General features: G+C 39.6%; 1 protein-coding gene across 1 annotated transcript in view; it reads left to right on the plus strand.

Moving 5' to 3' along the window:
- The window catches only part of LOC137641623 (F-box only protein 27-like), a 117658-nt gene extending 103731 nt beyond the window's left edge, over window positions 1-13927 (plus strand). Inside the window, exon 7 of the mRNA XM_068374354.1 lies at window positions 6552-13927. Coding sequence (XP_068230455.1) covers window positions 6552-6686 — 135 coding nt within the window. The 3' untranslated portion in view covers window positions 6687-13927. The remainder of the gene's footprint in view (window positions 1-6551) is intronic.
- Window positions 13928-14202: the final 275 nt, after the last annotated feature.

The raw sequence follows: 14202 nt of genomic DNA on the forward strand, positions 1-14202 counted from the left end.
TTGACAGTTCCCAGACTGTTCAGCAGTTTCAGGACGCTGCGTCCTGCTCCGTCACGTATGCACCAGTGCGGCCGGACGCTGCGAGTCAAACGTTGCCTACCCCTTTGCCGTTTTCTCATCAGTTATCAGATGAGGAACTGTCAGATGAGGACGTTGCTGAACCACAGCCTGAGGATCAGCCTTCAGATTTAGATGAGCCTAAAGCAGTTCCACCATCTATGGACTTTAGAAAAGTCATGCTTGTTTTTAAGGAGTTGTTCCCTGAACACTTTATCTCTGTGGCTCCTCGTTCGCCGCCGTCTGAGTTTGTTTTAGGCGTTCCTGCTGCCATGCCAGCCTTTACGAAACTCGTTCTCTCTCGCTCATCCAAGAGAGCTTTACGTCTGTTAGGCGATTGGTTGGAAACCAAGAGGAGATTAGGGAAGACGGCCTTTGCCTTCCCCCCATCTAAACTCTCGTCTAGATCGAGCGTCTTGTATGCCACGGGAGAAGTTCTCGGCTTGGGAGTTCCTGCCTCTGCCCAGGGCGACTTCTCAAGTCTTGTAGACTCTCCCCGCCGCCTTGCCATGAGACGCTCGAAGATTAGTTGGTCATCCTCGGACCTGGACCACCTTCTTAAAGGCATCTTTAGGGCGTTTGAAGTTTTTAACTTCCTGGACTGGTGTTTGGGAGCCCTGAGTAGGAAAATCTCATCTGCCGATAGGGATGTTTCCTTACTCATTATGTCCTGCATGGACAAGGCCGTCCGCGATGGATCCAACGAGCTTGCCGCTTCATTCACGTCCGGAGTCCTAAAGAAACGAGAGTCTCTGTGCTCTTTTCTTTCAGCAGGAGTGACGCCATGTCAAAGATCTGAGCTACTCTTTGCGCCCTTGTCTAAGTGCTTGTTTCCTGAAGTCTTAGTTAAGGAAATTGCCTTGTCTTTAGTGCAGAAGGACACCCACGATTTAGTTGCGTCCTCGGCTCGCAAAGCTAACCCCTTTGCCTGCCTTGTCTGCTAGACCTAGGATAGACACTCCAGCGTCCAGGTTTATTCCGCCCTTTCGTGGCAGAGCCCCCAGCAGGGGAGGTGCTCGTGCCGAAGGGAAGAGAGGAAAGAGGAAAGGATCCAAGTCCTCGCGGGGCAGAGTCTGACTGCCCGCAACTTCAGACAGCAGTAGGTGCCAGACTCAAGAACTTCTGGCAAGCCTGGGAGAAGAGAGGCGCAGATCAACAATCTGTGAGGTTGCTCAGAGAGGGGTACAAAATCCCTTTTGTACGCAGACCTCCTCTAGCGACGTCCCCCATCGATCTCTCTCCCAGGTACCGAGAGGAAGCAAAGAGACAAGCCCTGAAACTGGAAGTGTCTCTTTTACTAGAGAAGGGAGCGGTGGTCAAAGTCTCGGACCTTCAATCACCGAGGTTTTACAACCGTCTCTTCCTAGTATCAAAGAAGACAGGAGGTTGGAGACCGGTGCTAGACGTCAGTGCTCTGAATGTCTTTGTCACAAAGACGAAGTTCACCATGGAGACCACAAAGTCAGTCTTAGCAGCAGTCAGAAAGGGAGACTGGATGGTCTCTCTCGACCTAAGGGACGCTTACTTCCACATCCCCATTCACGCAGATTCCCAACCTTTTCTGAGATTCGTCTTCGACGACGTGGTGTACCAGTTTCGGGCCCTGTGCTTTTGCCTAAGCACGGCTCCTCTCGTGTTTACGAGGCTTATGAGGAATGTGGCAAAATTCCTCCATTTATCGGACATCCGAGCCTCCCTTTATTTGGACGACTGGCTTCTCAGAGCCTCTTCCAGTCATCGCTGTCTGAAGGATCTCAATTGGACTCTAGATCTGACCAAGGAATTGGGACTCCTAGTCAACTTGGAAAAGTCCCAACTGATCCCATCCCAAACTATTCTGTATTTAGGGATGGAGATTCACAGTCCAGTTTTTCGGGCTTTTCCGTCGGCCCCCAGAATAGATCAAGCCCTGCTCGTCATCCAGAAGATGTTGAAGAAAGAACGTTGCTCAGTCAGGAATTGGATGAGTCTGGTAGGAACGCTATCATCCCTGGAGCAATTTGTCTCGCTAGGAAGGCTACACCTCCGACCTCTACAATTCCATCTAGCTTTTCACTGGAAAAAGGACAAGACGCTAGAGGCGGTCTCGATCCCGATTTCCGAAAAGATAAAGACTTGTCTGACTTGGTGGAAAGACAATATCAGTCTACGAGAGGGTCTTCCCCTAGCAGTTCAGAAACCCAACCACGTTCTCTTCTCAGACGCATCGGACTTGGGCTGGGGCGCGACGCTGGACGGTCGGGAATGCTCAGGTCTGTGGAACTCGAGTCAGAGGAGCATGCATATCAACAGCAAGGAGCTTTTGGCGGTTCACCTAGCCTTGATAAGCTTCGAGAATCTCCTTCGAGGCAAGGTGGTGGAGGTCAACTCGGACAACACCACGGCCTTGGCGTACATTTCCAAACAGGGAGGTACCCACTCACTGACTCTGTACGAGATCGCAAGGGACCTGCTCATCTGGTCAAAAGATCGAGGCATCTCCCTAGTAACGAGGTTCATCCAGGGCGACTTGAACGTCCTAGCAGATTGTCTCAGTCGGAAAGGTCAAGTAATTCCAACCGAATGGACCCTCCACAAGGATGTGTGCAAGAGACTTTGGGCGACTTGGGGTCAACCCACCATAGATCTCTTTGCAACCTCGCTGACCAAGAGGCTTCCAATCTATTGCTCTCCAGTCCCAGACCCAGCAGCAATACATATAGATGCCTTTCTCCTAGATTGGTCACACCTAGATCTTTACGCATTCCCACCATTCAAGATTGTCAACAAGGTACTGCAGAAATTCGCCTCTCACGAAGGGACAAGGTTGACGTTAGTTGCTCCCCTCTGGCCCGCGAGAGAATGGTTCACCGAGGTACTTCGATGGCTGGTAGACTTTCCCAGAAGTCTTCCTCTAAGAGTAGACCTTTTACGTCAGCCACACGTAAAGAAGGTACACCAAAGCCTCCACGCTCTTCGTCTGACTGCCTTCAGACTATCGAAAGACTCTCGAGAGCTAGAGGCTTTTCGAAGGAGGCAGCCAGTGCGATTGCTAGAGCGAGGAGAGCTTCTACCATTAGAGTTTACCAATCGAAGTGGGAAGTCTTCCGAGACTGGTGCATGTCAGTTTCCGTATCCTCGTCCAGTACCTCTGTAGCCCAAATAGCTGATTTTCTCTTATACCTGAGAAAAGTTCGCTCCCTTTCAGCTCCTACGATCAAGGGCTACAGAAGCATGTTGGCCTCGGTCTTCCGGCATAGAGGCTTAGATCTTTCCAACAATAAAGATCTGCAAGACCTCCTTAAGTCTTTTGAGACCTCTAAGGAACGTCGTTTGGCTACACCTGGGTGGAATTTAGACGTGGTCCTAAGATTCCTCATGTCAGACAGGTTTGAGCCTTTACATTCAGCCTCCCTGAAAGATCTCACTCTTAAGACTCTTTTCCTGGTATGCTTAGCCTCGGCTAAAAGAGTCAGTGAGCTTCATGCCTTCAGCAAGAACATCGGGTTTTCGTCAGAAAAAGCTACTTGTTCTCTGCAGCTTGGTTTCCTAGCCAAGAATGAGCTGCCTTCTCGTCCTTGGCCTAAATCTTTCGATATTCCTAGCTTATCGGAGATCGTAGGCAATGAACTAGAAAGAGTATTATGCCCTGTTAGAGCTCTTAAGTTCTACTCAGCTCGTACTAAACCTTTACGAGGCAAATCTGAAGCGTTATGGTGTTCGGTTAAGAAACCATCCTTACCTATGTCAAAGAATGCTTTGTCATATTTTATCAGATTGTTAATACGAGAAGCTCATTCACACTTGAGTGAGGAAGACCGATCTTTGCTTAAGGTTAAGACGCACGAGGTTAGAGCTGTAGCAACTTCCGTGGCCTTTAAGCAAAATAGATCTCTGCAAAGTATCATGGACGCAACCTATTGGAGAAGCAAGTAAGTGTTCGCGTCATTTTACTTGAAAGATGTCCAGACTCTTTACGAGAACTGCTACATACTGGGACCATTCGTAGCAGCGAGTGCAGTAGTGGGTGAGGGCTCAACCACTACAATTCCCTAATTCCATATCCTTTTAATCTGTCTCTTGAAATGTTTTTTAATGTTTTTATGGGTTGTTCGGTAGGCTAAGAAGCCTTTCGCATCCTGGTTGATTTGGCGGGTGGTCAAAGTCATTTCTTGAGAGCGCCCAGATTAGGGGTTTGATGAGGTCCTGTTGTATGGGTTGCAGCCCTTGATACTTCAGCTCCTGGGAGTCTGTCAGCATCCTAAGAGGATCGCTGGGCTCCGTAAGGAAGACAGACTTACAAGGCAGAGTAATCGTCTAAGTCGACTTCCTTACCAGGTACCTATTTATTTTGGTTTTGTTATATTGATAACTGTCAAAATGAAAAAACTCTTAGCTTATACGATGTAAACATATTTAACTCTGGTCTCTACCCACCTCCTTGGGTGTGAATCAGCTATTATATATTCACCGGCTAAGTTAAATATTTAAAAATGATATTTTAATTATAAAATAAATTTTTGAATATACTTACCCGGTGAATATATAAATTAAACTACCCTCCCTTCCTCCCCAATAGAGACGCAGTGGGACGAGAAGAATTGAAGGTTTTGTTTACATCCGAGAGTGGTATCTGGCCAACAGTTGGCGCTGGTGGGCACACCCGCAACCTGCATAGCGATCGCTCGCGAGTTTTTTTTAAGTATGTTGTCTGTCGAGCCGCAGAGTTGCAGCTATTATATATTCACCGGGTAAGTATATTCAAAAATTTATTTTATAATTAAAATATCATTTTGTAGTTTATTACCTTAGCCAATTTCGTTGCGGCGAAGGTTATGTTTTGATAGGTGTGTATATATTTTTTTGTATGTCTTTGTTTGTGATTTGCATAACTCAAAAACTATTTGACTGAATGTGGGATTATTGGTCATGATCCAGGAACAATTTGATTAGATTTTGAGGGTAAGGGGGTCAAAGGTCAAGGTAATGGAAAGGTCAGAAATGTCTTTAGCTTTATCATGGTCAATTTTTATCCAAATTGCATGAAACTAATATTAAAATGTGCATAATTCAGTTGCTTGTCTTGTGCTTCGAGAGGGATTGGGTCAAAGGTGAAGGTCAAAAATGTCTTTTTGCTATACTGTATAGTGGTAAATTTTTATCCAATTTATATGACTCTAGTGCCAAAATATGCATAATTCTTCTGCTATACAACATGATCAAGGTCATGGTCATGAAAAAGTAAAGTCTTTTTTCTATATCATGGGTAAATCTCATGAAATTTGGTGGCATGATTGGCCATAATACAAGGACAATATTATTATATTCTTGGAGTAATTGGGTCAATGGTCAAGATTAAGGTCACAATAAAGTAAAAAATGTCTTTTGCTATATTGAGGTTGGTTTTTATCCGATTTGCATGAAGCTAATGCCAAAATGTGCATAATTCAATTGCATATCTTGTTTGTGGCGTTGGCGAAGGTATGCACTCGACCGAGTGCCCATTCCAATGTATTTCCTTTTTCCCTTTCTTCACTGGGCTTTTTTTCCATGCTGGAGCCCTTGCTTTTGCAACTAGGGTTGTAGCTTAGCTAGGAAAATTAATAATAATATTATCACACTCCAATGGGTGGAAAATGCTATCCTATTCCTACATTCCAGAGTTTGTGGTTAAGACTCTGGACCAGGCCATTAACCCTTTTACCCCCAAAGGACGTACTGGTACGTTTCACAAAACTCATCCCTTTACCCACATGGACGTACTGGTACGTCCTTGCAAAAAAATGCTATAGACATCTTTTTTTTTATATTTTTTATATTTTTTTTTTTTTTAAATCAGGCATTTTCCAAGAGAATGAGACCAACCTTACCTCTCTATGACAAAAATTAAGGCTGTTAGAGCAATTTAAAAAAAATATACAACATACTGCAAAATGTGCTGGGGAAAAAATAACCCCATGGGGGTTAAGGGTTGGAAATTTCCAAAGAGCCTGGGGGTAAAAGGGTTAACAATACCAGCTACAACTCTTACCTTCTCAAATATTAAAGATGTAACTGATGATTAGGATAATTAGTTACTTTGTCCTGTAAGAGTTGTCTAGAGATGCCTTAAAAGAACTGCTCCTTGCCAACCGAAGAACTCCAATCTGTTCTTGTGCACAGGACGCACCGAAAAGATCTCGAGGAACACAATCTCCTTTTGGTTGTGTGAAGTTATCCTCAGAGCCTATATGTTCTTAGAGGAAGCGTAGTATGTTTCCTAGCCATACAAACATGAGACCTTCAAGTTACACTACTTGCTTCAAGCACCCCGCAAGTCCTAGGCAAAGGTCAGAGTGAAGGTTAGGGAGGGGCCCTACCCACCACCCACCAGCTACTATTCCTACCTTGTTAAAAGTTAACATGGCCGTCTCCAGCTTCGCTGAAATTATACTCTCATTAAAGGTATTAGGTTTATATAGTTAAGAAAAATGCAATTTGATTAGATAACGGGTGATTCTTTATTATTTTTTCAGGTGAAACGAACTGTAACTGACTACCCAGCTGATCTGTATAAGATAGTATATACCAATGTTAGCAAGGATCTCCAATTTTGGGCTGGTCACTATGGTGCGAAAACTGCTGGTTCTTCGATAAAATTAGTGTTGTGAGTGTATTAAAATTTTTCTTGGATATATTGTGAATGTGTGGAAAGCAGACATTGATATATCTTATGGCTAAGGGATTGATCCATGACCTTTTTTTTTTCACTCGGGTCGTATGGTTTTGCTCTTATGCGAAAATATGTGTTAAATCAATATTTCTCTTTGATTTCATTAAGTCATAAGTCGTTCTAGCTCTCTCTTAAGAATCTTTAGACCATTATGCTTTAATGAATTACCATATTTTAAAGGAAATAATATTTTAGTTATAAATTATAGTATATTATATTTTAAGTATTGATTTGAAAATTATGAAAATTATCTAATTAAATTGTTATTTCGGTTGCCTAGCTACAGAGCTGGTATATGATATTGTGAATAGAAATTATGAATTAAAATTGCCCTTTCAGCACTGTTGGACATGTTCTACGTTCAGATATTTTTACCTTCTGCGCCCTTGTTCGTATTTCATTTCAAAAGTTATTACCAGTTGTTTTCTCTTTTTTATAAATTAGCAAAATTTTACAAAACATGAGCCATTATACTGTATATGTATTAAACTTATGCAGCTATACGATGAAAAAATACATAGTCTCATCTTTCAATAGTTTGTGGGTCAGGATTAGTTAAGAAAAATTACCCCATAAAGCTCCTGGCGCTTATGGGACAAATGTTTTGGTGACGGGTTGGTGTTCAAAGGGTTAAGAATAATGCATGATTCTGTTTTTCACCGAGAGTGTACAGTATAGAGTAAATTTGAATTTTGGTATATTTTGTCAATGAGATGGTTAGATTTGATTGAGTGAATGTAAATCGATGACATAAAAGTGAGTTTGGAGACGTATGAATGAGATAGATATATATAATCTTGAAGCTAAGCAACTTTGAAAAGTAGGTCCTAGCTTTTTTTATTTCTTATTATTTTATTTTACATAGGTTTCATTATTTATATGAATCTTCCCTTATGTTCATATTGTTTTTTTCTCCGGAAGCCCTGTTTAATCGACACATCTGTAAAATTTTTAAAATTTTGAAATTTTCCCATTTTCTTTTCCTTCAACAAATACATGTTCTTAACAAAGGAATAGAGCCATATAGCAGTAAGTGGTAGGAAGCTTAGGTTACAGCATTAGTAAGTGTAGTTTTCAGTTGTCTCTGTCGACCATGGGAGATCGGCCTAGAGCTGAAGGCACTCTCAGATTATTTACATACCGCGTTTCAAGATGTCTTTCGCTGCTTTACTTAACAGTTATTGCAGAGAATGTGCACAGGAATTATTTTCGGGAGATCACGATCCGCATAATCTTTGTGTATTGTGCCGGGCAATTTTGTTATTTTAAATCATTGTGAAAAATGCGTCTCAGTCTCGGTGCCACTCAGGAAAATTTTTTTTCAATTGTTGCCAATCAAGCTAACAGTTCTAGTGCAAAAGGAACTTGACAGTTCAGGGGGGAGCCAGGGAAAACTAGGCTAGTTGATTATAGCAGGATGACAATAATAATGACATGCCTTCACCGATAGATAAGACCCAAGTTCAGCCAACTTTCGCCAGTCATGAGTTTGACAAACTCTTGACGTTACATGCTCACTTTGTTAAACTTCAAAATTCCAGTGATTCTTCTCTTAGTCTTTATAGTTCTTGGCATTCTCAAGCCTTTGCCAAATCCTACCCAACCCCTAATAGTCATTCTAATTAATAGTTTTTCATTCAGTACCACAGATTTGAAAGCCTCACAAAAGGCCAGAAAATCTTACCATGCTTTAGTTCCTTCTGCTTCTGAACCTTTCCAATACAAAAATTCTAATCAGTCTATAAGACTAAAGTAGATTGTGAGGCAGAATACTGAATGCGTTGTCTTGATCCTAAATCCTGTTATTCATTAAAGTAAGCTCTATCATCCGTCACATATTACCAATCTTATACAGTACGTATTACCTATGTACATGGCGTGGAATATTCCCTTAGAATTATAAGAGGTGTATGAAGTTTCAACTACAGTACAGTACTGTACTGTAATTTTGATTGTTTTCATCTTTCAGATGACAATGTTCACCATTCTCTTGCAAGCTCACACAGTAGCTCATCTCATATAAAGTTAACTGGGTGCTAATAAATCCTAATCTAGTACAAGTCTACGCATTCCTGCTGCTACGCCCTTTTCAAAGGGTAAACAAACTGAGTCCATAATCAGCTGATGTTCACTTAGATTCTCCGGCAGGACTGGAAAATAAAGAGGAAACTCAGTCAGACAAGGAAAGGGAGAAAATATTGCTTTTTCTATCGTTGCATAACCTTATTGCTTATCTTAAACCTAGTAATGGTTTAAGGTAAGTTTGAAAGTATCATATGCTACCAAATTAGCTATATCAATGGCAGTTTACATGCTTCAACTTATCAATTTCTCAGCCTCAGAAAAAGACTGGAGATTCGGGTTCATTTTTAGTGCTTACACCGTCTCTAACATAGAGGCATGCTAATTTATATAAGACTACCAGTTACTTGACCTCATCTTGGATGGTGATTTAGTAAACAGTCTTGATTCAATTGTTGTGCCTCATAAAAGATTACAAGCTCAGCCTCTAGTTTATCATAGGTTTACTTTAGGGTGGTAATTTCTTACACTCGAGCTTTTAATACATTTTTGTGTCGGATTGTGAAAAAGAATTACTGTATTTGAATTTAGTTAAGAATTATATTTGATAATAATAAAAGGTTGATTTTCTAATGAAATTCATGGATATCCCTTTGCCATTACATCCCTCGGGAGATGCTGTTACATAGACATCTACAGTACTGTATATCCCTCGTGAAATACGGTTATGTATGATTGGAATTTCGGCCATTATCCTCAGCTTGCACGCAACGCTGACATTCCAGTTGTAATTGGGATCAGTGTTAGGACTTAGCACTCTTGAAATCTTGCGATAAAATAACATGTTTTTAATGTACATTCTGATGCAATTTTTTTTATCAAAAGTATTGAGACAGCTGTCTTAACTTTACAGTACAGCATATATCTTTCAATTCCTTTATTTTTGTGGTGAATAAGACCAATTACTTCTTTTGGGTAGCTCAGAAATCAACTTAGTTCTAAATTCAGAGTAATATTTTAGGCCTAAACTATCTAAATTCTCAAGTGGTAACTTGTGGGGTCATTATAGCATTCAGTGATGGATACCATTGTTGCAGGATGTAAAAAAGGGAAACCCCACACCCTTGAATTGATCTTAATAACAAATACAGTAATCCCACAACACTAACTTTCCCTCTACTTTACCAGCAACTGAACTATTAGACAGAAGGGATATTTAAACTAAACATTGTCCTAAAAACTATATTTCTTAATACTAAAACTGAAATCAACAACTTTCAAAATTATCAAAAACACGAACAACTCTTAAAACTATAACGTACAAATATGTGATATCAACATAACCTAAGAAAATACTGAATAGAATATGGATGTATGTGTGTGTGAAAACAGACACCATCATTCACACAAGGCTGAGCAGTTTAATATTGCGCACTGCCACAGCTCCATGGAGAAAAATAAACTTCAATCAGCTCGACGGAGCACTTACTCCCTTTTTGGATTATTCAGAGAATTATTGTGCTCCAGGCCAGTTTATTGTCGTTATCATCATTATAATCAATCAAGAATAGGTAAATTTCTTTGTCAGGCTGGGTCCTCAGCAGTTGCATCAAAATCGTCCAAGGTCAGTCTATTCCAAATAGCCACAGCTCCTTGGAAAAAAGTAAACCTCATCCAGCTTGACAAAGCATCTAATCCCTTTTTGGATTATTCAGATAAATATTGTGTTCTGGGGTAGTTTGTTGTCGTCATCATCATTATAATAAGTCGAGAATAAGTAAATTCCTTTGTCAGGCTGGGTCCTCAGCAGTCACATCAAAATTGTCTAAGGTCAGTCTATTCCAAATTTTTATAAAAGCAGAGTCATCATACAGAAGCAGGAGGTCAATACTGTAGTTCACTGGCAATAATTAGATGGAAAAAAAGGACTTCCAAAGGAGGAATTGCAACCTGAAAATAGAAATAGGAAAAACACATATGAACACTCCTAGCTAACTAAATTATCACACTTTCATCAAAAAGTAAATAATAAACTGATTTCATTATTCACAATCACACCAAACAAGGGTACTCAATACTTACTGATTAATAAATGAATGCACTTCCAATCTGATATTTAAATCCAAGTATTCAAATAACAATCCTTCTCTGCTGTCTTTTATATAAAAAAAGCAATCACTTGAGACTTTCACTAGCATCCTAACCTATATACTGTAACAAAAAATATTCCCAGTAAACAGTATATCTATAGTTATTCCAACAGTCTTACTCGCTACTAAGTCATTACACAAACTACCTCGTTCACTTGCTAGCTCTCTCTCTCTTGCGCTCTGAAGAACTTAGCAAACTAAAACAAAATAGCTCTTAAAAAAATAAACATAAAAAAATTGATCCTCCACATCATTTTGTTGACTTTAGCATCAGCTACATCTATTAGTGAATTACTGTACGATCATTGTCGATCAAGGTCATCATATATTATCGCGCCAAAGTCAAATCCAGAGTAGAGTGTTGTTGTTATCTTTAGTGGGCACCCTTGTTGGATGTTCCATTGTTTGTGGTGTTGCCCCACATGGCCATTCAGTATTTGTGGAAAATCCCCATTTGTGGTGGTTATCTCCAGTTTTGCCCACTTTTACCCTTGCTCTGTTTAAGGTTACCCAGTCCATCCTGGCGAGGGATGATCCACTAAGCAGAACTTCGTTTGGGCTGGGCAACGCCTCATTGGATGTCCATCGGTCACTTTCCCGCCACTTCTCTAGCCTGTGAGCAGCTGCCCAGATTGGTTCTAGTCCATTCACTATTGTGAAACTTTTGTAGGCTTTCAGTCTTTGCCTTGCTTCCTGATGATTGTTGAGTGGATGCCTAAGGTCATTATTTTGTTTATTCTTTATAAGGTAGACTTTAGGGAATACAGTATTATGTTTTTTTTTTTATTTTACTTTCCCTAAAGGCACTTTTTAAGACTAAGAGTCTGCCTCAATTTTTTCACAAAAAAAGACAATTTTATAGAGAATAGTTTTTTCTCCAGGAAGAACAGTACAGTTGTATTTGGACAAACAAAAGGTAATAGAGGTAGTGTCCCTAATGGGTTCTGTGGGCAGAGGATCCCTAAACCATGTTAGTAACCCTTAATCTCATTGCATTACTGTACTTGTACTAAAAATTGTCCCTCTCTTTTAGTTGTGCCCCACCTCCAACAGAGTGTGAGATTCAGCAATATGAATGTCACGGGAGATTTATAGGAATAATTAGAGTTTTGATAATAAAATTTCTTATTTATGTACTTGCCTGATGTTCATATTCATGTCTACTCTCCTCCCCAATGACTCATAGAATCAAGAGAGGGGATAATATTTACTTTGAAACTGGAAAACTATACTTGCTAACCCACTAACCTGGGCTACCTATAACTTACCACTAGAGGGCTCTGTTCCTTTGTTAAGAGCGTGTATTTGTTGAATCGGACGAAAGTGGGAAAATGTTTAAACTGGGCTTCTGGAGAAAATTCGGTATATAAACATCAGGTCATTATAGAAATAAGAAATATTATTATTGAAATTCTAATTTTGTTGTCATAAGAGCAGCAACTGAGACCAATGATTGTGTGCTCAAAGGGTTAAGAATGGTGCATGATTCTGTTCTTCACTATGAGAGTATAGTATGGAGTAAATTCTAATGTTGGGGTAAGACAGTATTCTGTGCATGTGAGGATTAGATTTGGTCGACTGAATGTAAATTCTATGACATTAAGGTAAATTTGGAGATATTAGGAAGGAAAATAATTCTAAAATATCTGTAAAATCAGTTTAAACAGATTTTGAAAGATATAAATGATCTGAAAGCTAAGCAACTTTGATTAGTAAATATCTTAGCTTTTTGGCGATTTTCATTAGTTTTCTCAACAGTACAGTACTCTCATTTTGTTGTTATAAGAGCAGTAGCTAAGAACAATGGTTTGGAAGTCATATTAAATGGATAGAATATTCACAGCACGAAGATGTCAGAGGAACTAATTCATATAGCCCTATGAAAGAAAAAGATGAACTAAACATTTATGAAGATGATAAATGTAAGAAAGGGTAAGTCCATACTGGCAACTGTTGCTGAGATGGGTTAGAAAAAAAATAGTCACTGTGGGCAGTGGATCCTAATAACAAAATCATTATAACATTAAGTAAGTGTAAGATTCTTTACGTATGTATAAATACCTTAAAATACATACATACATACATATACCAAGACACTTCCCCCAATTTTGGGGGGTAGCCGACATCAAACAAATGAAAAAAAGGGGACCTTTCCTCTACGTTCCTCCCAGCCTGATAAGGGACTCAACCGAATTTGGCTGGTACTGCTTGGGTGCCACAGCCCACCCTCCCCCGTTATCCACCACAAATGAAGCTTCATAACGCTTCATAACCTTAAAGTAGAAAGAAAGAATAAAATGAACAAATATTGAGTCAGCATTTAGTGAGCTGTTAAGACAAGTTAAATGTGGTGATATGGAAGGGGATGTGGGGAGAGATTGTTGAGCAAGGGAAAATTCATCTTCATTGTCCAAGACAGATAATGCTATGCTGGTTGTGTATATACAAATGTGATTATATGTGTAATAGTTTGTTATATTCAGTCATATCTTTTAGGAAGGTTTTGTACTATGTAGTGTTAGTAATCAAAGTAAGCCACAAGTTCCATATTTTTTAGTGTTGAGACTTAAACTGTATGACATGCAATGCATGTGCAGTAAGCTAGTAGATTCATTACATAAATATCTTTACCTCAAAAACACATCCTCAATGAAATTGAATATCCTAGTTTTACAAATGATAGATACAAAATTTTGAAAATGCCTACTATTAATGGAAAGAAAACAGTAGTAGTCCTTGTTAATTTGTATATCACAACCTTATTTGTAAAGTGTATGCCTTGCAGTGCAGGAGTTATAATTGTTTATGTACAGTACTTTATCTAATGCTGTAACTGTACTGCTCAGTAATTTATAAGATAAGCTTGTGAATGTAATACTGTACAGTCCTGTATAGTTATGTAATGATAAAGAAAGTACTGTAGAGGGTTTTATAGATTACTGCATCTAACCTTAATACTATACAGGACTGTAAATACAAGATTATTAAAAGAAGTAAAAGACAATTATGATGAATATTCTGTACAGGTGATCCTCGGGTTACGACAGCGTTCCGTCCCTACTGCGTGATGTAAGTCAAATTTTAACTTGTGTCAGAACACACCTAATTATTATTATTAATATTACTTGCTAAGCTACAACCCATCTGTTGTGCTTTTGGAAAGTGGTTCAAGATCCTTTTCCTATCTTGCCCTTGACTTCATATTATTCATTCTTTTTTTTTCAGAATATGGTGACTTGTAAGCTCCTTACTGTATTTTCCTTGAGTTATAATTTGGCTCTG

This window comes from Palaemon carinicauda, chromosome 5, assembly GCF_036898095.1.
Source record: "Palaemon carinicauda isolate YSFRI2023 chromosome 5, ASM3689809v2, whole genome shotgun sequence".
Classification (NCBI taxonomy): domain Eukaryota; kingdom Metazoa; phylum Arthropoda; class Malacostraca; order Decapoda; family Palaemonidae; genus Palaemon; species Palaemon carinicauda.